Genomic DNA, 22,017 nt, shown 5'->3' with positions numbered 1-22,017 from the left:
TTAATTAACAACTTTGCCTCTTTCACATGAACACGCCTGTAACTGGATTGGAGTTAACAGAGCCACTTGATAACCACCTTCATGATACCAGTTATCCAGTTCAGCAAATGTGAAGCTCAGTGAAACCAGGTAACCCCAAGAGAGCCAGATTAAGTTGAACTTGGGCCATATGACAGCACCTGTCAGCTAACTGCAAAACCCAACCGACAGATGAAGGCAGCCCGCTTGCGCCCACTTCAGATATTGAAATGACTGTTTGAATATCAGTGCTTGATGGTGTGGGTACACAGCCAAAGAGAAAGGCTGAGAGTAAGCATTTAATGACCGCGATGGGAAAGGACTCACTCTCCTGCAGTGCAGCTTCCTCCTTATGCCCAGTTAAAACCAGGCCTGTGCTGAAAGCTGTGACTAGCTTCATGACTACGTCTGGCATCTAACGAGGGGAGTAATGTCATGTCTCACACGTTTTTATCACTTCAAGTGGTAAAACAGCCTAGGTGCAAAACATCAGATACCATCCTGAGTCTCAAGGTGCCCTTTTTTGCGTTCTGAGGTCTGAGGTCCGCTACCAGTGTTAGGTGATGAGTTGAAAAATGCTGAGCTGCCTGATAATGTCCTGAATTACGTAAATGATTTTTACCAGCAGGAAGAAAGTACAGTGGTTTCACGTCAACTTATTTAAGTAGTATCATTCTGTTCACTCTAACTCTGGGGTAAATGGTGTCCTGCTTTCAACAAGTCCTCATCCATACGAGCCCACAGGTCGTTTGTCCCTGCCCTTGGTTACCACCCGTAGGAGCAGCTCCTGAATTAGCCGCCCTACGGCAACAGGGGATATGCCACAGATGACCTGTTATAAACAGCGGTTGATGTGGCATTTCGCTTGTAACAATGCTACGGTAAAGCTTTGGACAGTCAGTTGAGATTATCTGTCAGACGCTTGCCCACTTCACGTGTCATGCTTTGGTTATTTTGCGTTATCATTAACAAATCACTCGTTTTACTTAAATTGTTTGTTATGACCTGTATCAGCTGGGAATAACGCTGTAAAATAGAGAGAAACACTGGCTATTTTAGAGGAAAGGAGGAGTAAATGATACTCTCAGTGCTTCCGTAAATAACGGGGCCCCATACAGTGTTTTATGGGCTTCAGTACTGGGAAAAGAAAAACAACAAAAAGCTCCTAACACTGATATTCTGGGTAACATATAAAGTAATTGTGGTATAATGTATTTCACAGTTCTGACATGTCAAAAGTGCGGGGGTACAGTGAGGTAACAAAAGGGGACTACATCAAATATACGGGTGACCTTCCCACAGCGATGATAGGGTTACTCACCAGCGCTGGAGTACAGCACTGTTGTGGTTCTCCCCAGTACTGTACCCAGTAGGTACACAGTATTTACAAAAAGTGTATCATTTTGTTTCCCCTTTCCTCTAAAGTGCCCAATCATACTCCATCGTTCCCCACAGTCTTGTTTTCCTCCAATGTGCCTACAGGTAAGTACGAGGAGGAACGATTTATTCAATGAAATTACACTTACATTACAATTGCAGTGAGTATTTTTAAGTGTGAAACAAAATGGTAGAGAAATATTACAAAACGAAAGGCCATTTTGTTTTTTGTAAAGGGGTGTGTTGTGGGAATTTGGACTCTTTCTAAAATCCTGGCTACAGGCCTGGCAAAGCCTATGGACCTGTGACGTCACCGTCCCGTACATAAAGTGCGCGGATCATCGTGTGTTTCTTACCTCTGGGATCCTCTTCTATGTGGCGATGCAGTGAGATACCATGTTCAGCTCCAGCTGTGTGTGTAGCATCAGTCAGGTGTCAGATGAACATCTGTAGCAGAGATCATTCACTCTGCTTTCACTGTAGCTGAAGCTCCAGCTGGCAATCACTGAAGACTGCCCTGAATTTCTTCTGACAATATCTCTCTACATATTTTATATAACCCAAAGAAAGAGATGAAGACAACATGAAACTAGAGAGTCAACAGTCAGAGTTTTGCTGAAATGGAGCCTCAGCTCCAAAGACGCTGATTTAAACAAAAATCGAGAGCTGAATTCCAAAATTTCAACCAGAGTCCATATTCATAATCCACAAGAACTTTGTCGAGTAAGTAAGTGGATAAATATAAAATCCACTCGAGAAAGAAAAGTCACCAAGAGCTGATTCAGAGCGGGATTTCCTGAAAGTTTGGAAGAAATGAGCAGGTCTCCAAGAAAACAACACCTGTCCTTGTATTTCTACCTCTTTATTCTTCTTTCTCCTTTCTCCATTCTGATTTGGTCACATCTCTGTGTCTGTCAGGCAGCATGTACAGAGGAACAGACAGACCAGCCAGGGTGGGGGTGTACTTTATGTGGAGAGTTCCAAACACACACTACTGCATTCCTGTTGGAGGCAGTCACGCCCAGACCCCACCCACTGCATTGTTTGTGTGTTGGTGTGTGTGTGTGTGTGTGTGTGTGAGAGAGAAAGAGAGAGACGTTTGACAGTCCCTGTGCTAACATCTGTACAGCGTCTCATCATATCTGACAATCAGGAGATTTTTCAAATGTAGATCAGCAGATTACAAACCTTTCCTGTTGCACAGCCCTTCAGAACCGGTTCTGCTACCTTTTCTGTCCCTCGTCAGCATTGGCAGCCTGCTCTCACACAATCATGCCCTGTGATTAGCGTACTGCAAGTGATTAGAACAGTCATGGCAGTGGACTATCTGTGAAGAAGTGAATTTGAATCAGAACCTTGTCAAGGCAGCTTTCAAGTAACCCATCCGAACATAGTTGTTGTGTCACTGCTTCATTGCCCGTGGATCCTACATTCTATTCTCTTCTTGTTCACACATTTTGAAAATGAGAGCGTTATTTTATTAGATTTTAATTCAACCTGTGACGGAAGTTCAAACCTTGACAACAACTGAACCATCTTCTCCGTGAGAGTGGAGCAAACTTGAATTTGTTCACTCGTTCCATTCACTGATGAAGACAGCGAGATGTGGTTGAAATCTACACAAGCTACCAAGTGGAAAATGAGTTAGAATTATTTTGCAAAGCCACTGTTTGACAGAGGTCAAGAATGACCTTCCATGTGCAAATATTTCGTTATATCACGTTTTTTGAGATGAATAGATTGGGTAAAAGGGTTTGGATAAGGTTGCACTCCTGCATCATATTCATATACATTCATATAGTTGTGAAAGATTACATTTATTGCTGTATAAATAAGTAAGAATTTCCCATGATATCAAACTCACAGATATTTATGTAAAAATCTGTCCACACCATCAGAAAACATGAATGTGTGGCGCTTCTCATTGTACTAAAAGGACTGTCTGTCCAGTCAGTCTGAGAATGACGGCAGGTTCCAGCATGCATTTAAATGGTGGGGTGATTGATTACGTTGGATTACAGATTTTAGCTAACACCAGTCCAAATAAAACACAAACTTGTAATCATAAACCCACTACCTAATCCTAATTTAGCATTTTTGAGAAACGAGTTCCAGGAAAATATCTCTGAAGCTTCTTTTTTTACTACAAATTCAACAAAAAACAACAAAATACACACACAACGTGCGTATGTACAGACAAAACAAACATACATTGAGATGTACTGCTGTGCATTCTGAGGGCAAAAGCTGCAGCAGATGTTGACACAGGGTGGGTGCCCTGGGAGTCAAGGCCCTGAGAAAGAGGGACAACCACAGCAATAGCAGTAAAGAATTTTAAAGCCTGCTGCAATCTACAATGAGCTAATTTAGTATGCCATAACCCAGCTCACGGAAGGACACACAAAGGCCAGACCACACGGGAGCACAACTACAAGAGAAAAGAAACTGTGTAGAGACGGCCGAGTGTCTGTGATGCACGAATGGGTGGAACGTTGCATAGCGCAGAAAAGGAAACCAAAGTGCAGCAGGCGGCCGGACCAGGTGAGCCAGACCCTACCAGATGACCCTCACCTCTGCCCTCCAGGCTCCCGCGGGGAAAAACTGTGGGTGCTTCCCACTCTGCTAATAATTCTTCCTTCGACAGGGCACTTTCCATTGGCTAATGTGCCTGGTTTACAAGAGACGACCACCCTCAACACTCCGGCTTCATTTTGAGCAGGCAGCAGTTACTGATCGCTGATGACGCACAGTGTCTCTACTGTTCCATAATGTCTACAAAATATTAAGTAACAATTTTGATAAATGATGATAATTATACCCATCTGATGTAGTACTGAAAGATCAGGTTGGACATGAGGAGAAATAAAAAGTAGCCAAAGTTGCAAAGAGTGTTTTTATGCTTTCTTCATTTTCTGATTACTCACATGAACACCGCACCTTCAGTGCTCTCATTCAGTCTCTAGGTTTTTCATCACCTGCCTGATAATACATTTAAGCCAAAGTGAGGTTTACAGTAAACTGGTGAGTTTCGACCCAAAGAAATCTAAGGATGAAGATCATTTAGATCCTTCCATTCTGCAGCTCAGTGCTCACTTACTTGCAGCACCTCTAGTCACATTTTTATTTATTCCTGGTAAAATACTGAAAATCTGGAAAGCTGCACAAATCATAAAGGTGGAGATCCCAGTGACTTGAACTACCTTCCAATTTCGAAATTGCCCTGCTTAGCCAAAACCTGTCCCTCGTACACTCACAACTGTGATTGTTTGCCTCAGCAGTCAGAATTTACATCTTGCCACAGCTCAACAACAACTGCTGTATGTGTACTTAACAATATTCTGATGCCCTGGACAATCCTCAACACTGTGCTGTGCTATTTTTAGACCTGTCTCAAGCATTTGATACTGTTGATCATAAAAAACTGCCCCTGTTAGGAATAAATGAACACACTCTACATAAACAATATGATCTCTGCCACTCCAAGTTGTAATGTGCATTGTTATGCTAATGATACTATTTCATACTATTTGGCACTGGCTCTTCTCTTAATCTAGTCATTTCAAATCTACAGTTTGCTTGTGATATATTTCAGATATCTCTTTTCAAACACACTGTAAGCTTGTTTTAAATTCTGGTAAAAACAAAATCTATGCCATTCTCGAGGACACCTAAGAGCTTGCAGCCTAGTGTCCCTATCCACACTCTTCAGGGTTCTCAAATTGAAATTGTTGAGAGTTATAAATACTTGGGAATCTGGCTGGACACTATATTCACTTTCAAGACCCACGTGGAACAGTTGACAAGAAAACTGAAGATCAAAATTGGCTTTTTGCATAGTCACAAATCTTGCTTATGTTTTGCTATTCAGAAGACCATTGTACAATCTACTATTCCTTCTGCTTTCGATTACGGTGATACTGTGTATATGCAGCCTTTCCCTCCGCCTTAAAGCCTCATCACGCCTCAGATTACATTTTTCTCCATTCTGATGTTTGATGTTAACATGAACTGAATTTCCTGACCTGTTTCTGCAGGATTTAATGTATTGCACTGCTGCCACGTGATTGGCTGATTGGATAATGGCATGAATAAGCAGGTGTCTAAGTGTTCCTAATAAATTGCCCAATGAGAGTATTATTTGCAAGAACATTTGTCATTGTAATGACTCTTAGCAGTCATTAGGAGTTACTACAGTGGCAAAGACCGCCACTGAAGGCAAGGTCATAATATTTGGGAAATAAAGGAAAGCAAATGAAATGTCATCTGGAATTAGTACGTGTGTGTGCGAGGACACTCGTTGGTTAACCATCTCTGGTTTGACTAACATTTCTTTGAGTCAGAGGCTTCTGTGTGTGTGTTTTTTTCTTTGGTTGTTTTTCTTTCTTTAACATTCAGGATTTCAACAAGAGTATTTTCACTGCTGGTTTTGTTTGCCTCAGTTAAGTTTTTATTCAAAGACTTGTGTGTATTACTGTTCACCTGGAGGGGATAATATCTGATAATACAAAGTACGTACAGGTGTTGTTGTGCAAATGTGCCAGTGAGTACCAGCCCAATCTAAGAAAACTGTATTATTATCTCAACATAGTCCTAGCCATTGGGTCCAGAATGGGTCATGAACTGAACACGGCATCAATCAATGCCATAGACAAATGGCTGCTGATACACAGTTCGTATTGATGAAGGACCACATTAAGCTTCTGAGTGGTGGCAGTCTGATCTCTGTGGAACAAGCAGCAGCATATGTCTTTCCTGCTCTTGTTATATCCTTCGGGTGCATGTGGTAGCTGGCAGACCACCATGACCAGAGGTTTTGGAATAGGCAGTCACACTCTGCTCTGAATATCTGTCGCTTTTCAACTGTCAGACCATGAAAAAAATCCTGGTGATTTGTTGAGATTCACACTGAATGTGTCTTAATTAAACACTAGAACCTGGTCTAATCATCTTTTTGATCCAAATCAATAACAGTGTGGTGGATCTTGATTGACTGACTGTGTGTGTTTTGTTGTGCTTATCGGTCTATAGAACAGGTTTTGCAGTGGTGGAATGGAACTAAGTACTTAAGTACAATGTCGGGCTACTGGTTTTGAGTATGTACATTTGATGCCACTTTATAATTCTACTCCACTGCAGTTCAGAGCTTTTACAGCACTACATTTCCCTGACAGCTGTAGTTATTAGTTACTTTATAGTTTAGGATTTTACACACAAAACCTTTGATGAGCTTGTAGAAAGTGTTTCATGATTAGAGACTGAACTACCGAACAGTATATGAAATAGTTACAATTAGTTCCACCTTGACTAACTACAACAGTAAAAATGCTGCTTCCACATAAATGTATCTAAAATAATAACCCAGTAATATAATAGTACCACACTCACACTGCATTATGGGTATGTTTACATTTGATACTTCAAGCACATTTTGCCTTTAATACTTCTGTACTTATACTTAAGTGACACTTAAGTTATTTTTACATTGTATTGCTATATAATATGAATAATATTCATTGATGGAAATACGCTATAGTAACAAGACCTAGCAGCTCGAGGAGTTTTACGTTTAAAAAAAGTTAAAAAAAAAAAAAAAAAAAAAAGTGTTCTGAAGGCAGAAAGAAAGGAGTATGAAATGTTTACAGCAATTAAATCAGAGTAGGTGGGACTTCTTGTTAAATGTCAGAATGGGCTTCGTTTTAAATCTTCAGGTAATTTTCCAGGGGTTAAATCATCTAAACCCTGTTAGAGAGGACTTAAAAACAGTGTGTCCCTTGTCCCTTTCTGTTCTCTCTCAGATCTCCTGTCCTGGCTGTTTGCCTTTAAATAGCCCTCTACACAAACAGTCTTTAAGTCTTCAAAGACAGATGACCTTTAGGGTTCAGTAGAGCATATAAACTGATAAAACTGATTTCATCACACAGGACAGCAAAAAAAAATAAATTATACACACACCCACACAAACACCAGACCTGGGCAGGCTTTTTTAGATGTTCTCTGGCAAAGTCTAATCTGGCCTTTCTGTTCCTGGGTGTTACCAGTGGTTTGCACCTTGTGGTAAATCCCCTGTATTTACATTCATGAAGGCGTCTCTTGATTGTAGACTTTGACAATGTTACACCTTCCTGCTCCAGAGTGTTGTTGACCTCGCCAGATGTTGTGAAGAGGTTTTTCTTCACCAAGGAAAGAATTCTGTGATCATCCACTTCAGTTGTCCTCTGTGGTCTTCCAGGCCTTTTAGTGTTGCTGAGCTCACCAGTTCCTTCTTTTTAATAATGTACCAGTTTGTTGACTTGGCCTCTCCTAAAGTTTCTGCCATATGTCTGATAGGGTTGTTTTGTTTTTTCAGCCTAATGATGGGCACTTTATTTTTCATTGATATTTCTCTAGACCGTACATTGAGAGTTCCCATGAACAGCTACCAAATGCAAATTCAACACTTCAATTCAACTCCAGACCTTTTATCTGCTTAATTTGTCATGAAACAATGAGGGAACAGGCCACACCTGGCTATGAAACTGATTGTCAGTCAATTGTCCAATTACTTTTGAACCTCTGAAGATGAGGGACTATGTATAAAATGTCTGTAATTCCTAAAGAGTTGATGCAATATTTTTAAACCCCTTGAATTAAAGCTGAAAGTCTACACTTCAATCACACCCTGATGGCTTCTTTTCAAATCCATTGTGGTGATGTACGGAGGCAAAATTACTAAAAATGTGTCACTGTCCAAATACTTATGTACCTAATTGTATATATGTATGTATATATATTCACCTTTTCAGTTGTTATTTAAACCTGCATTTCGGTTATTGTATATGCGTGAAATGGTTGTTATTAATTGGAATTAGTCCAACCTACTGTACTGATAGGGTGGACTTCCCAGACAAATTCAGTTTCTTCATATACACAGTATGACGTTTCCAACACATGAACTGAAAGGTGGCAAGAACATGCAAAAAACTGCAAACTGCAAAAACTGGTAAGACTTCTTTTTATGGGTCTTTGATTTATGGAAATCTTACTTTCTTCCTTTCCTAAAAAAAACTATAATTTGATTCTAATTACCAGGAAAATAAAGACAAAGTTAGTTTTTGAGTTTATAAGCACAAATTCCAAAGGAATTATTGTGAAAGACTGCTCCATAAATATTCCTTTATTCATTTATTACTCTAAATCTGTGTGCTTGGTGTAGGCAAATTGTACTTTTGCATGTTGCTGCACTGACTTAAAGAAACAGAAATCAGTTCATTGTTCATTGTATTGTCTTTTAGAAAATGAGGGACTTGCAAAATAAAATGTTACCCTTTTTTTCAAAAAAGGTAAAGATGAGATGTTGACCATATGAAAAACACATTTAAAGAACAGGAGACCAAAGTGGAATTTGTAGATAAAAACAATGGAGCAACCTCTTTATTGCTGACAAAAAAGGTGATATGAAAATGGATTTACTCATACAGGTCAAAGTGATGAAAACACCATCTTTTCCTTCCTGACTGGCACCTGAATCCTCTTCCCTGCAGCACCTACAGTGGCGCTGAAAACTGAAGACTTTCAGAGCTTGGCTCGGATGATTACAATAATTGGCTTGGATGAAAATAAAATAAAAAACAGCCATTCAGGTGAGGGATACTCTATTTTGGATGGTTGTAGCTCATATTTCAGACAGATTTTCTTACTATTATTACTTTTTTGCCACGGCCGCCAGATGAGAGTGAGGTCACTCCTCCTTCTTATTTGTACATGGAGGTGATCTTATATAATTATCCACTCTCACAGCAGACATTAGTGACGGAAACAATTCATTCAGGTGTACCATTGCCGCAGCCATGGATCTATGTGGGGTGCTCGCTCATTGACACGCCGTAACTGACATACCTATGTTAAACTGAATAGAGCCTTCATCAGTGTTATTATTTACACCTGTGCTTTTCCGAGTCTGACAAGTCAAAAGGTCCCATGTGAAAAATGTTTTTTTGCCTGTATAATTCCACCCATCTTGTGTAGGAAATGTCAAGATGCTACCAGTAAAACTGCTCTTCAGTAACATCAAGCGGAAGTTTTAGGATGTTATAAAATTGTCAAATATGTTTTCCAGAATTGTAATCAAATTCTATAGTCAAAATTGTACACTGGTGTGTACCCACTTCACAGACAGGTACAAAACATTCAAGATAGAAATAAAAGCTTATGTAAGCATGCTTATATTAAAACCTTAATCTCTCCATTACTTTAAACTCACAGCAAGAGACAAAGGGGTGTGACATTACTGCTGGAAATTTGTAAAGTGTAAGTGCAAATGTGATGCTGCGGTGAGCCAGTGTTGGCTATGTTGCGTCAACCTTAAACATTAGCTTATGTGGCTTCTGTCTGCCACATCAAAGGTTTCCTGCCTGGTCAACAAGTACAATTCAGCTCTGCATCTGACAAATGCTGTGCTGAGGTTCACTCTGGTTTCAAAGAAACTAAACCAAGAAGAGGTGTTCAGTATGTGAACAATCTAATATTGAAAACTGAATCCTCCAGCTGAACTGACTGTACAGAAACATCATCACCGACCAAATCTCGCTCCGTGTCAGCTTTTCACCTCAACTGTATTACTGTATACATTCCTGTTTTTTTTCCTGGTTAAAACTTAATGAAAGAAAACAAAAATCCACTTAATCAAAGATGGGGTTATGATGGGATAACGCTGCTGCAGATAGGTGGTTCCTGAGTCATTAGACTTATTTAACAAAGCTTCTATAGACCTACTGAACTGAACAAACCAGTCTGAACCAACAAGTGACTGAACTTTTAATCCAAGACCAAACTGGTGACCATGAGGAGCAGCACATTCAGGTTGAATGTGAATAATCATAACTGCAATAAAGAAGTAATATTTTACCTAATACATTTTGAAAAAAATCCACAACAGGCTAAAAGGTAGACCTGATGAAAAAGCCACTCCTCATCCACATAAATACAATCTTGATCTGTCAGAGTATAAACTGCAGACAATTATGAGATGGTACTCAATGGTATGCGAGTCTCTTGGAAAAAACTCTACAAGCTAGGTGGCTGAAACGGTGGTTTGGAGAGCGAACTCCAACTGGGTACCGTTAGCATCTTCTCTGCTGGCTATTGTCTCAGTGGTTACCTTGCCAGCTAAAACAGTTTGACGTCACCTTTATTGTGAAGAAATGTGGATGAACTCCGCTGTACCACGTTCTGGTGTGACCAGGCCATCAGAGGTTCTGTCAAGTTTTGCCTTTGCTTCTGACAGAGGACAGGCTAGTCATTATTCACATGACAGAAAGAGATTAGGAAGGTGTAACTTTAGGTTGCTTTAAGCATTTAAACAAATGGCTATTGATATCATTTTCCTGGTGAGGATAGTCTGAAAATTACAGGTACAGGAGATATATGTTTTATGCATGGAAGGTTTACGATTAAGGAAATGCTAGATCATTTATTAGTTTTCCTTATCCACGTGCTTCATCTATATATGAAAGGATATCTGACATGAAGCAGCACAAGCACAAACTTGTCATGGTCTTCTACAGAAATGTTTTGCATACCCTTCCATGCTTCATTACTGAGGGGATTCCAGAGATTCTTCAGGTGGTCCTGTGGATCCTTGAGAGGACTTAACAGTGTTTTCCAAATTCAGGAAGGAATTTTATTTAACTGTTTTTAACTATTATACAACAGCTGTTTAAATTGAGTTTTCACCATCATAACATTTGTCGTCCCACAAAAAGTTCTTAAATTCAACAGTACTATATGAACAACCCATGATCCTTTTGATTCCCTTGAAAAAATCTGGTCCAGTGGTGGTTTGGATCATAAACATCTTTGAGATTCTGTGATTTGATGAGACAAATGTCACCTTGGTTACAGCAGTCTCTAGCTTCAGATCATTAAATACAGAGCAGATGAAAACAATTATTAAATGGTTAAGATTTCTTCCAGAATGTCACAGGCTGGTGTCAGCTGTCTTCATCTTTTGAGTGCTGACTGAGTTGGGTAGTGTTGCAGTGTCAGGCTGGGCGTCCCTGCAGAAAAACACAGCAGGGTTTTTACAGGCCCACATTGCCACCTCTCCTCCTTTTCCAGGACTTGAACTCGAGAGCCGGCTGTTATTATTCACCCGTACTCGACTCACGTAGCGGTCCCTTATCCTCTCTGCTTGGTTAAGCCGAATTTCACGGTTCTGGGTATGGCTGGAGAGGTACGCAGCAATATTTCTGGTCCGATAGCCCTCCTCTCTGCTCCGTCCCAGTAACATGGATATATTGGGGTTCCTCAGGGCATAGATCAGAGGGTTAATGGCTCCATTTGCCCAGGCTAGCCAGATGGCAACCTTGTCCATTGCTGGGTTGAATTTGTAGTCTCCCATTGCTGTAACCAACCCCATTAGACAATATGGCCCCCAACAAAAAATAATAAAAACAATCATAATCAGAACTGTGGTGGCCGTTCGCATTTCACTGTAAAATCGGAGTAAGTATGCATATGTGGTCACCGGCCTGACTCGGATCTCTGAGAGCCGCACTGTCTTACAGATGTTATAATGACAAAAACACATGAGGGAAAAGGGCAGTAAATAACATACAATTATAAGGCAGATGCTATAAGCCGTCCCCATGCGCGAGGTCCCAGAGTGAAACACATACATACAGTGGTAGAAACCTAGCTTATGGATTTCTTTAGGTGTCCGGACTAACAGATACCAAGGTAAAGAGAAAATGACAGCAGTTAACCACACAGCTATCAACAACTGAGTTGCTTTCTGGCGCCCTATTTTAGCCTGTGGCTGTCTGACTATGGCGTAGTACCTGTCAAAGGAGATCAAAGTCATAGTCAGGGTGGAAATTATACCAAAGCAGGTGTTGAAAAAGCCATTGGCCACACATAAATGATCCCCAAACATCCAGATGCCATCCTTGCTGAAGAGCATGACAAAGGAGAATGGCAGACATAGAATAGCTGTGAGGAAGTCAGACAGTGACAGCGACATGATGAAAGCGTTTGTCACCGTTCGAAGCTGTCTGTGTTTGATGATGACAATGACGACTGCCGAGTTACCGAGGCTGGAAAGGAGGAAGATGGAGAGGAGTACCAGGGCCTGAGCTGCCACTGTGAAGCCCTGCAGGACAGAATTACTCTCAGTGGCGCTCAGCACCGACGGGGTCGATGCCAGATGGGTTTGACTGACCTCGCTCCCTCTTTGGTCTCTGAAAGCTGATAGGTTTCCTGTGGTTCCCACTGTGGCCTCTGTGGTGGCGGTCACAAGGCTGGTCACTATGGAAACAAACCTAAAGAACCAAAAAAGGAAAAAAAGAAAAGAGGGAGAAATCACTGTGCAATCAGCATAGTCTGGATACAATGTCTTCTCACAACTACTAACAGCACTTCATTCATATCCCAAACATTTTTCATTAGGGCTGGGTGTTGTTACAAATGTTTTGATACTGGTGTGATACAGTACCACATAGCTTCAATTTCTCTAAAGTACAGCATAGTAACTATCTAAATAAAATACAGTATGTATCTGACAAAATTATGATTTAAATCATAAATCATCTGATCAAAGAATACGTGTCTGGCCAGACATGCAAGCTTTTGCTGGTTGACAGTTTCTCTACCAAGAGAGTATCAAGGTTAGAGATCTGGTTCTATTTCTCAACGATATGCTATGGAAACAGACAGCTCTATTTTGAAACTTTCAGCCAGAGAGAGCAGTAAAACACTTCTTTGCAGCCTGGTGTTAAGTGACTCTGAGTTGTTCTGTGAAAGTTTATTAATGTTTGACCAGTCAGTAGTCAGTAGTGAGGTACTGTCCAGCTGACATAATTTTCCACTGACAGAGATTTCCCACTTACCGATGAAAGAAGAGCAGATTAACTGAATCAGTAACTTGGCTCACTAGGGCTCTGATAGTAATAGGTCTTAACATAAAGGTTGTAGAAAGAAAAAGGGTCTAAAGTTGACTACTGCAAACCAATTAGTGGATGTGCACCTTGTTGTCTAATCTGAAATGAAATGTGCAGGAATAGAAAAAGGCTTGAAAAGAGATTTTCAAAATAAAATACCTAAAATGTAGGTTACTATGTGATCCCGTTGCATGAATAAAGGCTTCAATATCACACCACCGTTACTGCGTATTCTGCAGTGAATTTGGCATTTTTTTAGATTTTCACACTGATGGCTTGGCTTCTTATGTCCAATGGATTCTGTGGTCCAGGAGCCTCTAGAACATGCTGGATACTGTGGCTATGCATTGCTGTCAGGTCCTGAGGGAGCAGTATTCAGGAGGCCCTGAATTTGTAACCACACCACTGATGCTATGGGGTGGATATCTGAGCAGTCCACTCTACATTTGAGATATGAAATCTACTGTCCTGGCTAATTGTATCTCTGCTGAAATTATGTAGTTTCTCAATTTGACAGCTGAAAAATGTTTGTGTCAGCAATAAGTCACTGTAGCTCCAGAAAAGGGTGTATGGATGGTGCAGGTGTCTGTGAGCAGGTGCCCCATTGTTGTCATTTCTTCTGCGAGGTTGAACTATGGCTTTATAATTTGCTCCTCTCAAGTAATTTAACCAGTTGTTGCATTCTGCAGCCACCCAGATGCAGTTTTTCAGAGTGCAACTCTAATTCCAAAGCTGAGTGGACAGATGGAAAGGTAGATAGACAGAGTGAATTACCTTGGCACAACAGGTGAGGCAGTGCCCAGCTGGTTGGCGAAGCTTGGCTCTGAGTTGTCAGCTGTGCCCCACAGGGCTGTGCTAGCAGGCAAATCCATCAATGAAGCACAAGAACAACACAACAAAACTCATCCCTTACACACATCCAGTCAGATTAGAGTATGTCCGTGTTAGTTTCCTGGATTCAGACATAGCCGCTGATAGACGACTCCTCTTTATCCATTTGTAGTTTTTTATTTTCATTATCTCCACATCCATCAACAGAAAAAATTAAAAGACAGGGGGAAGTCAAATCTGTGTTCAAGGGCTAACAGTGACTTGTTAGGCTGGTTTGAATTAACCGTCATAGTGCAATATTTAGGTTTAAAATAAAAATGTTTAAGATAAAAATATAATGTCTGAGCCTTTTTGTATGATGGATACCAATGTATTACTCACCTTGTGCAGTATTTAGCCTGCTGAAGTCTGAATGTATATAATTCAGTCTGAAAAAGAAAAAAATAACAGCAAACCTTTTTGCTATGCTAAGCTAGTTAGCAATTGCATCTGCTTTAGGTGCAACCTAAATTTACCAGACAACTTTATAAAAACCTAAGCCACCGGAATTTAGACCTTCAACTCCCTGTTTGTTCACAAGAAGAGTTAAATAACCTGCCCTGAAGTTATGTGTTATTTGTTTACATTCTGTAAAAATCTGACCAGAGTCCTATTAACATTTTGTTAAGCATGCTAAATATAAATGCCCGTTCTTCGGTTTATTTATTCCCTTTCCTCCTGGTGTTGCCTCAGGCTGTGGTGATTGTGTTGCAATCGGTCCACATTAACAACCGCACTAAGAAGCTGTCCCTCTCGAACGCCTGTTTCCTGATGTTTCAGCTCAGTTCAAAAGAGCCCAATTGGCGTTAGACTCTTAAGGATTCTGACAGCACTCAACAGGCTGCATATCCGGGAAAGCTACGATACAATTCACAGTTCCGCGTCGCTCAATTCAGTACTGTACGTCTGTTGTTTAGACTGTGGCCTCTGGCATCCTTCATACGGAGAGGAGGAGAAATCCAATCCATCTCCTTATCCTCAGATGTGATCAACGCTGCTGGAAGAGGGGGAAAAAACACCGTCGGAGAGACAGTAGCTCCCTCCCAGTTGATCTCTGCCAGGAAAAACACACGCTAGCTTTGTGTCTGCTTCTCCACATCTCCATTCCTAACAGCTCCGTGACCAGACGAGTGCTGCTTCGCTTGCATCCCTCTTTCCTCTCTGAGTCTCTACTCGCTCTCCCTCCCTCCGAAACCACGCCTTCCACATGAACATGCTCACAGCTTAGGCTGACGTCGAAGACAGTTGCCATGGTAACTGCTGATCGATTTTACATCTACGTCCCTGTGATGTTGTTATAAAGTGTTTGCAAAATATACTGTTGAAAAATGATATATACGTCCACATCTCACTGGATGTACAAATACGATCTGACCAGTTTGGTGATTCCACTATTGGTCCCCTACAGCTGTGCGTTAGTCTCTGATGCAAGTAGGCTGGAGAAGATGAGCATGTGCGGCTAAAATCCTAAACCTGTCAGCATCAGCTATGGTGGAGAAGCATAAACGACTCAATCTGAATTTAAAAAGCCAGTGTCTCCATGTTGTGTCTTCAGCGGTGTTTTGATGGTTGGTACATCTAGATCTGTCTTTTTTATCAAGCTTGACCACAATGATGTCCATGTTATGCAAGTCTTTGCCTGCTAATATTAAAATGAAATTATTTAATCAAACTGAAATCTTAATTTTCCCTTGTGCTTGCAAATTACGTCCAACTCAATTATTTAATTAGATTAATTATTTAATTATTTAATTTTTAAATCAAATTTTTATGTTTGAAAATACTAAAGTACTGCCGAAACGAAAATTAAAATAAAAACAAAATGATTCATAATTTGGTCACCATGACCATGTAATGTAATAACATACCATAATAATAGTGAAATTTTCCTTTTCAAATTGGCAGACGATATCTAACTTTTACACTTACACTTTTACTTTAACGTTTACAAGCTTGTCTCTGATGAAAATAACGAAAAATTTACAACCATTATGAAAATGCCAATGAAAAACACCTTTTTCATCTGAAATTACCTAAAATAAGGACATACTTGAAATTGAAATGCAATAGTTCTGTTTGCAAATTAATTTTCAAGTTTTGGTTGCACTTTTTCATGCATCATACAAACAAATCAAGTGAGAAATCTGAGATTCACCACCTTAACTTGGTGGAAGGGTTTGTGCATCTCTGTGACCTTTGCTGGCGTGGGTAATAGCTCCTGGTAGGGTCTCCCAAGGCAAACTGGTCCCAGGGGAGGGGCCAGACTAAGAGCAATTCATAGACCCCATGTTAATCGGCGGCAACAGAGCTGCAGTACCTTGCATGGAACAGGGAAACAGGAGTCTCCCTCCTGGAGCGAGACTTGGGAGGGGAACTTACCGGTGACCGTGTAATGGCTGGGCTTTGACACATGGGGCCTGGTTGGGCACACCCAGAAAGAACTACATGAATTTGATGCCTTGTGGGCCCACCTTGCAAAGTTAGGCTTTGGGGTTGGGTGCATTGTAAGCTAGGCGGCAGGCAAAAGCAGGGACCTATGCGTGCTGACCACTAGCATTGTGGACTGGTTCTAGTGAAATGGAATGGCACCTCTCTGGTGGGGAAAGAACTGGAGCTAGTGCAGGAGGAGCCAATTACATACCTCATGGTACAACTACGACTACAACAACTACATACAGCTGAGCTCACATTCACGCATGGCATTGGTTCTGGAAACAAACTCCTTGAGAAAAGCTGGATTATCTCCTTTTCCAGAGTTGCCCAGGGTGAGAGGCGCCGGGGATGATACTCACGTGTCCCTGGCTGAATGCTGCTGTGTTAGAGTTTTCGCCACGGAGGACGAGATGGTTGCCTCTGCATGATGCTACATCATGCTACATGATGCTGGGAAGAAGGCTCTGACTGTTGTTTGTGCTGATGGACCAAACATCAGTTTGGAGTATCCAACCCTCTTGGAGTCTCATGGTAGGACCCTGGAGAGGGTACCACCTAGGGACTCTATGCTGGGAGATTTCAGTACTCACCTGGGCAACGATGGAGACACCTTTAAATTAGGTGAGTGGGAGGAAAGGTCTGCCTCATCTTAACCCAAGTGGTGCTTTGTTTTTGGATCTCTGTGCTAGACATGGGTTGCCCATAACAAACACCTCGTTTGAGCAAAGAGCAATTTATTAGTGTACTTGGTATAAAGACACCTTCGGCCAAAGATCAACGATCAATTTTGTGGTCGAATCATCTGAATTGCGGCCATGTGTCTTAGATACTCAGGTGAAGATTGGAACAGAGCTGTCAACTAATCGTCACCTGATGGTGAGCTTGATCAGATGGAGAGGGAGACTGCTAGACAGACCTTGTAAACCCAAAAATATAGGTTGGGTAAAATGGGAACTTCCAGCTGAAGCCCCCGTCTGCAAGATTTTTAACTCTCATCTCTGGAAGAATTTCTCATGCGTCCCAGGGGAGGTTGGAGACATGGAATTCAAGTAGGCCATGTTCAAAGCCTCCATTGTGAATGTAGCTGTTAAGGGTTGTGGTCGAAAGGTCGTTGCTGCCTGTCGTGGTGGCAACCCGAGAACCCGTTGGTGGACACTTGTTGTGAGGAAAGCCGTCAAGCTGAAGAAGGAGGCCTTTTGGGCCTGGCTGGACCAGGGGTCTTCTGAAGTAATAGACAGGTACCGTCAGGCCAGATCAGCTGCTGCTGCAGCAGTCGCGGATGCAAAAACATAGGTGTGGGAGGAGTTCAGGGAGGCCATGGAGAAGGACTTTCAGTTCGTCACAAGCAAGTTCTGGCAAACCATTCAGCATCTCAGAAAGGGAAGCATGGGGAGGAGAACTGCTTACTCAAACTGTGGATATCATTGGGGGGTGGTAGGAATTCCCGACACGTCCTCTGAGGAGGAGGAAGAGTTTGAAGACTCAGAGGGAGCCTCACTCATTTCTCTAACAGAGTTCTCTGAGGTAGTTAAGAAGTTCCTCAGTTGCAAGGCGCTAAGAGTGGATGAGATTTGCCCTGAGATGCTGAGGGCTCTGGACATTGTCGGGCAGTCTTGGCTTATATGCCTCTTCAATGTCACATGGAGGCTGGTGACAGTGCCTGTGAACTGACAGACCGGAGTGGTGGTCCCTATTTTTAAAAAGGGGTACTGGAAGGTGTGCTTGAATTATATGGGTATTACACTGCTCAGCCTCCCAGAGCAAGCTCATGCTAAGGTGCTGGAAAGGAGGCTCCGACCTATCATCTGAACCTCAGATTCAGGAGGAGCAATGCAGATTCCGTCCTGGCCATGGAACAATGGACCAACTCTTTACCCTTGCAAGGCTACTTGGGGAGTCATGGGAGTTTGCCCATACAGTCTGCATGTGCCTTGTGGACTTGGAGAAGTAATTCGGTCACAATATAACCAGAGTGAAAGTTGTGTTAGTATATTCTCAGCAGGAAGTTCCTCCCCATCACCCCCCGACAGGTTTCTACATCATTGGCCACATAAGCGTTGAAGTCCCCCAGAAGAACTATAGGGTCACCATGTGCTGCCCTTTCCAAGACCCCACCCATGGACATCAAGAAGGCCGGATACTCCGAACTGCTGTTAGGTGCATAAGCACAAACAGTCATAGCCTTCCTCTTATCAACTTGCATTGGCCTTGAGGCGACCCTCTCGCTCTCCAGGGAGATCTCCAACACAGTGGTTCTCAGCCGGGGGCTCATGAGTATCCCCACACGCGCCCAGCGCCTCTCACCCTGGGCACTTCCAGAACAGGGTAAAGTCCAGCCCCTCTCCAGAAGTTTGGTGCCAGAGCCAATGCTGTGTGTGGAAGTGAGCCCAACAAGATCTAGTTGGTAACGCTCCACCTCCCACACCAACTCCAGCTCCTTCCCCCCCAGAGAGGTCACATTCCATGTCCCTAGAGCTAGTCTGCGACACCAGGAATCGGCCTGGCCAGGTCCCTGACCCAGCCTGCTGTCTGTTTTACAATGCAGCACGACCCGATGCCTACCCCTGCAGGTGGTGAGACCACGGGATAGTGGCTCCATGTAATATCAAAGGGCTGTTTCCGACCGGGCCCCATGGGCCAAGGCCCAGTCACCAGATGCTCACTGGTGAGTTCCCCTCCCAGGTCTGGCTCCAGGAGGGTACCCTGATTTCCCTAATCCAGGTGAGGTGAAACAGTCCAGAAGTTTGCCGTCAATTGCTCTGAGTCTGGCCTCGCCCTGGGACCAATTTGCTTTGGGAGACCCTATCAGGGGGTGATACCACCAACAACACAGCTCCAAGGATCACTGAGACACACAAAACCCTCCACCAAGTTCAGGTGGCAATTCTGAGAAGAGTACAAGAAAACAGAGTTTTATTCTTAAAGTGATGATTATTATTTCTGTAGGCCTATAATGTATTATTCCAAAAAAAGTTAAAAGTCATTTTGATATCTAAGGAGTCGGATGTTTTGAGAACATCACATTTGCTGTTTTTGGTTCAGACTGAAATAATTCTAAACAGCTTGTAAATAAATGTGTTGATTAATTTCTGTTTGTTGAGAAATAAAAAAAGATTGTCTAAATTACTTATTTGGATGTATGGGATTTATATTTATTTACAGTGTCACTGTGAATAGTTAAGCAAGCAAAATATGAACTGATCTCACTGCACAGTAGAACAGTGCACCACCACTTCAGGGTCTAAATCTTGCTGAAGGTCTTTTGCAGTCAAACAGGAGGTTTGATTTGCCTTTCTTGCAATCCTACCAGCAGTTCTCTCTGAAAGTTTTCTTGGTCTTCCAGACCTCAACTTGACCTCCACCTTTCCCGTTAACTATCATTTTTTAATTACATTACGAGTTGAAGAAACAACTACCTGAAAACGCTTTGCTACCCTGTTATAGCCTTCTCCTGCATTGGTGCATAAATTATTTTAATGATCAGAGTGCTAGGCAGCTGCTAAGAGGAGCCCATGGCTGCTGATTGTTGGGAAAAGGTTTGAGGAGTCAAAGTATTTATAAGGCTTTGAAATTTGTATCACCTGGCCTTTCCTAACAATGACTGTGAACAAGCCCTGACAAGCTACTTAAGGTCTGAGATGGGTTAAGCAAGCAACTCCTAGTGGTTAAGGCTCAAAAGTTTAGCATTAATTTGATCCAAACTGGAGGTACTCAGACCACACACCAAAAAAGATAAACCCCACAGATTCTTTCATACATCTAGCAGAAAACGCGTGGGTCCTGACAAAGAGTTCCCCTAAAAATACAAGTTTATTAAACACTTTTAAAATTAAAATGACATAGGTATTTACAAAGGGCCTAAAATAAAACAAAAATTTAACCCCAGGACACCCCAAAATAATCGGTTAAGAATGAATAAAGGTTACTGCAGACACACAGATAAGAGGGTGGGAGGTGCCAGTGAGGGGAGCTCGCCGACAGGCTCTCCCACGATGAGCAGGCCACACCCTATGCTCGTCTTGTGGTGCTCAAAAAACAAAACAAAAAAAAAAGAGAAAAACAAAATCTCAGAACACTGAGCATGTAAACAACGTCAGCATACTGACATAATCACAAACCTAAAGCTTCACGCTGCTTCTTGGGGGGAAGGTAGAAGGTAGAAGGGCGCTGGTGAGGCCTAAACTACAACGGCTGGCGCCACTACCATAAAACAATTCACTGAAACAAAACAAGCAAAATCAAGCACAAACAAAAAAAAATAAAAAATAAAAAATAAAGCAGCAGTGGCAGTGCAATATTTAAAAGGAGAATCATCAACATTAGTCTCTGACTGCCACAAAAACAAATCACCAACACCATGGAAGTAGGAAGGAGAGCTGAATCTACCTTGGCTGTCTCATGGATAAGTACACAGTCCTAACTCGTCGCAGTGGGCTGCGCACACCAGCATAATGGCTTGCTTGGTTGGAAACATGTCCTAAAAGATTGGTTTGAGGTGAGGGTCAAATCACCGAGCAAACAATAGCTGTGGCGCAAGGTCTACCGAACATGTAGGGAGAGAGCAGCTACCAGGAAAGTACATATGCCCCAAGGTATTGCCAAGACACTGACCCAGTGAGAAAGAGCAGCCTAACAGAAAGCAAACGTGGCCTGCGCTTGCATTAGTAACCAGGAGGCGGGAGGGGCTCTAGGCTGGCTGACTTACGGTGGCTCAGAAAGATTTCCATGGTTTGTTACACCTACTTACTATCAAACACAACTTAGACCATGAACTTAAAACGGCAACCATCATCTACAAGAAGTAGTTTTAAGCAGGAATTGGATTAGAATTCCAGGACTTTCCCTAGGTTTTCCGAGGGCTGAGGTGCTGTCTGGGTTCTGGGGTTAGGTGGTTGTTGGGGGGTTCGAAATTATATGGAGCAAAGTTATTTTAAGTTTTTTTCACATTGTTTTTGGCAGTTATCCTTACCATATTTGTGAAAGGAATCTGGCAACACTTATTGTACTTATAGTCAAAAGTCTATTATTTTCACCAAATAACATGTTTAAGATAAATATACGTGGATTAGCTTAATTTGTACACGTAGGAAGAATAAAATTCTTTAAAAAAAAAGTGGCATCATCCATGAGTCGACATATGATAAGATGCTTACCAGCAATTTCAGTACCCTTCAATTCATTAAGCCTATTATAGTCAGTAAGAAGTTGGGTGCAAATTAAAAGTAGGTAAGATAAAACACTGTTTAAACAACACTGTTTAAAGTAAACCAAGGAGAAGTACCAGACTGCAGTTTGATTGCAGAAAAAACAGATCCTAAATGCAGTGGAACTGGAAATATAAATGTGTAATATTGCACATTTATCTTTAAAAAAACTAAGCAGCAGTAGTGAAAGGGTCTGTTGG

General features: G+C 41.8%; 2 protein-coding genes across 5 annotated transcripts in view; both read right to left on the bottom strand.

Annotated features, from left to right (window-relative positions):
* The window catches only part of daam1a (dishevelled associated activator of morphogenesis 1a), a 32,473-nt gene extending 30,165 nt beyond the window's left edge, over nucleotides 1-2,308 (bottom strand). For both annotated transcript variants that reach the window (XR_005708201.1, XM_040136508.1), the window contains exon 1: nucleotides 1,752-2,308. The gene's annotated coding sequence lies outside the window, so the exon portion shown is untranslated. The remainder of the gene's footprint in view (nucleotides 1-1,751) is intronic.
* A 6,516-nt stretch (nucleotides 2,309-8,824) lies between these two features.
* LOC120795197 (G-protein coupled receptor 135) lies at nucleotides 8,825-15,381 on the bottom strand. 3 transcript variants are annotated; one of them, XM_040136861.1, is made up of 3 exons: nucleotides 14,085-15,381; nucleotides 11,531-12,692; nucleotides 8,825-11,429 (listed from the first exon to the last, which is right to left on the bottom strand). In XM_040136861.1, the coding sequence occupies exons 1-3, from the start codon at nucleotides 14,180-14,182 to the stop codon at nucleotides 11,415-11,417; spliced, it is 1,275 nt and encodes a 424-aa protein (XP_039992795.1). In that variant the 5' UTR covers nucleotides 14,183-15,381; the 3' UTR covers nucleotides 8,825-11,414. The 3 variants fall into 3 exon arrangements, with proteins under 3 accessions (XP_039992795.1, XP_039992794.1, XP_039992797.1); XM_040136863.1 differs by having other exon boundaries at nucleotides 11,332-11,429; nucleotides 11,540-12,692; XM_040136860.1 differs by having other exon boundaries at nucleotides 8,825-12,692.
* Between the last annotated feature and the right edge of the window lie 6,636 nt (nucleotides 15,382-22,017).

Source organism: Xiphias gladius, chromosome 10 (genome assembly GCF_016859285.1).
Source record: "Xiphias gladius isolate SHS-SW01 ecotype Sanya breed wild chromosome 10, ASM1685928v1, whole genome shotgun sequence".
In the NCBI taxonomy this organism is placed as follows: domain Eukaryota; kingdom Metazoa; phylum Chordata; class Actinopteri; order Istiophoriformes; family Xiphiidae; genus Xiphias; species Xiphias gladius.
Note: the sequence above shows the minus strand (reverse complement) of the source record. Positions and strands in the feature narration are given on the sequence as shown.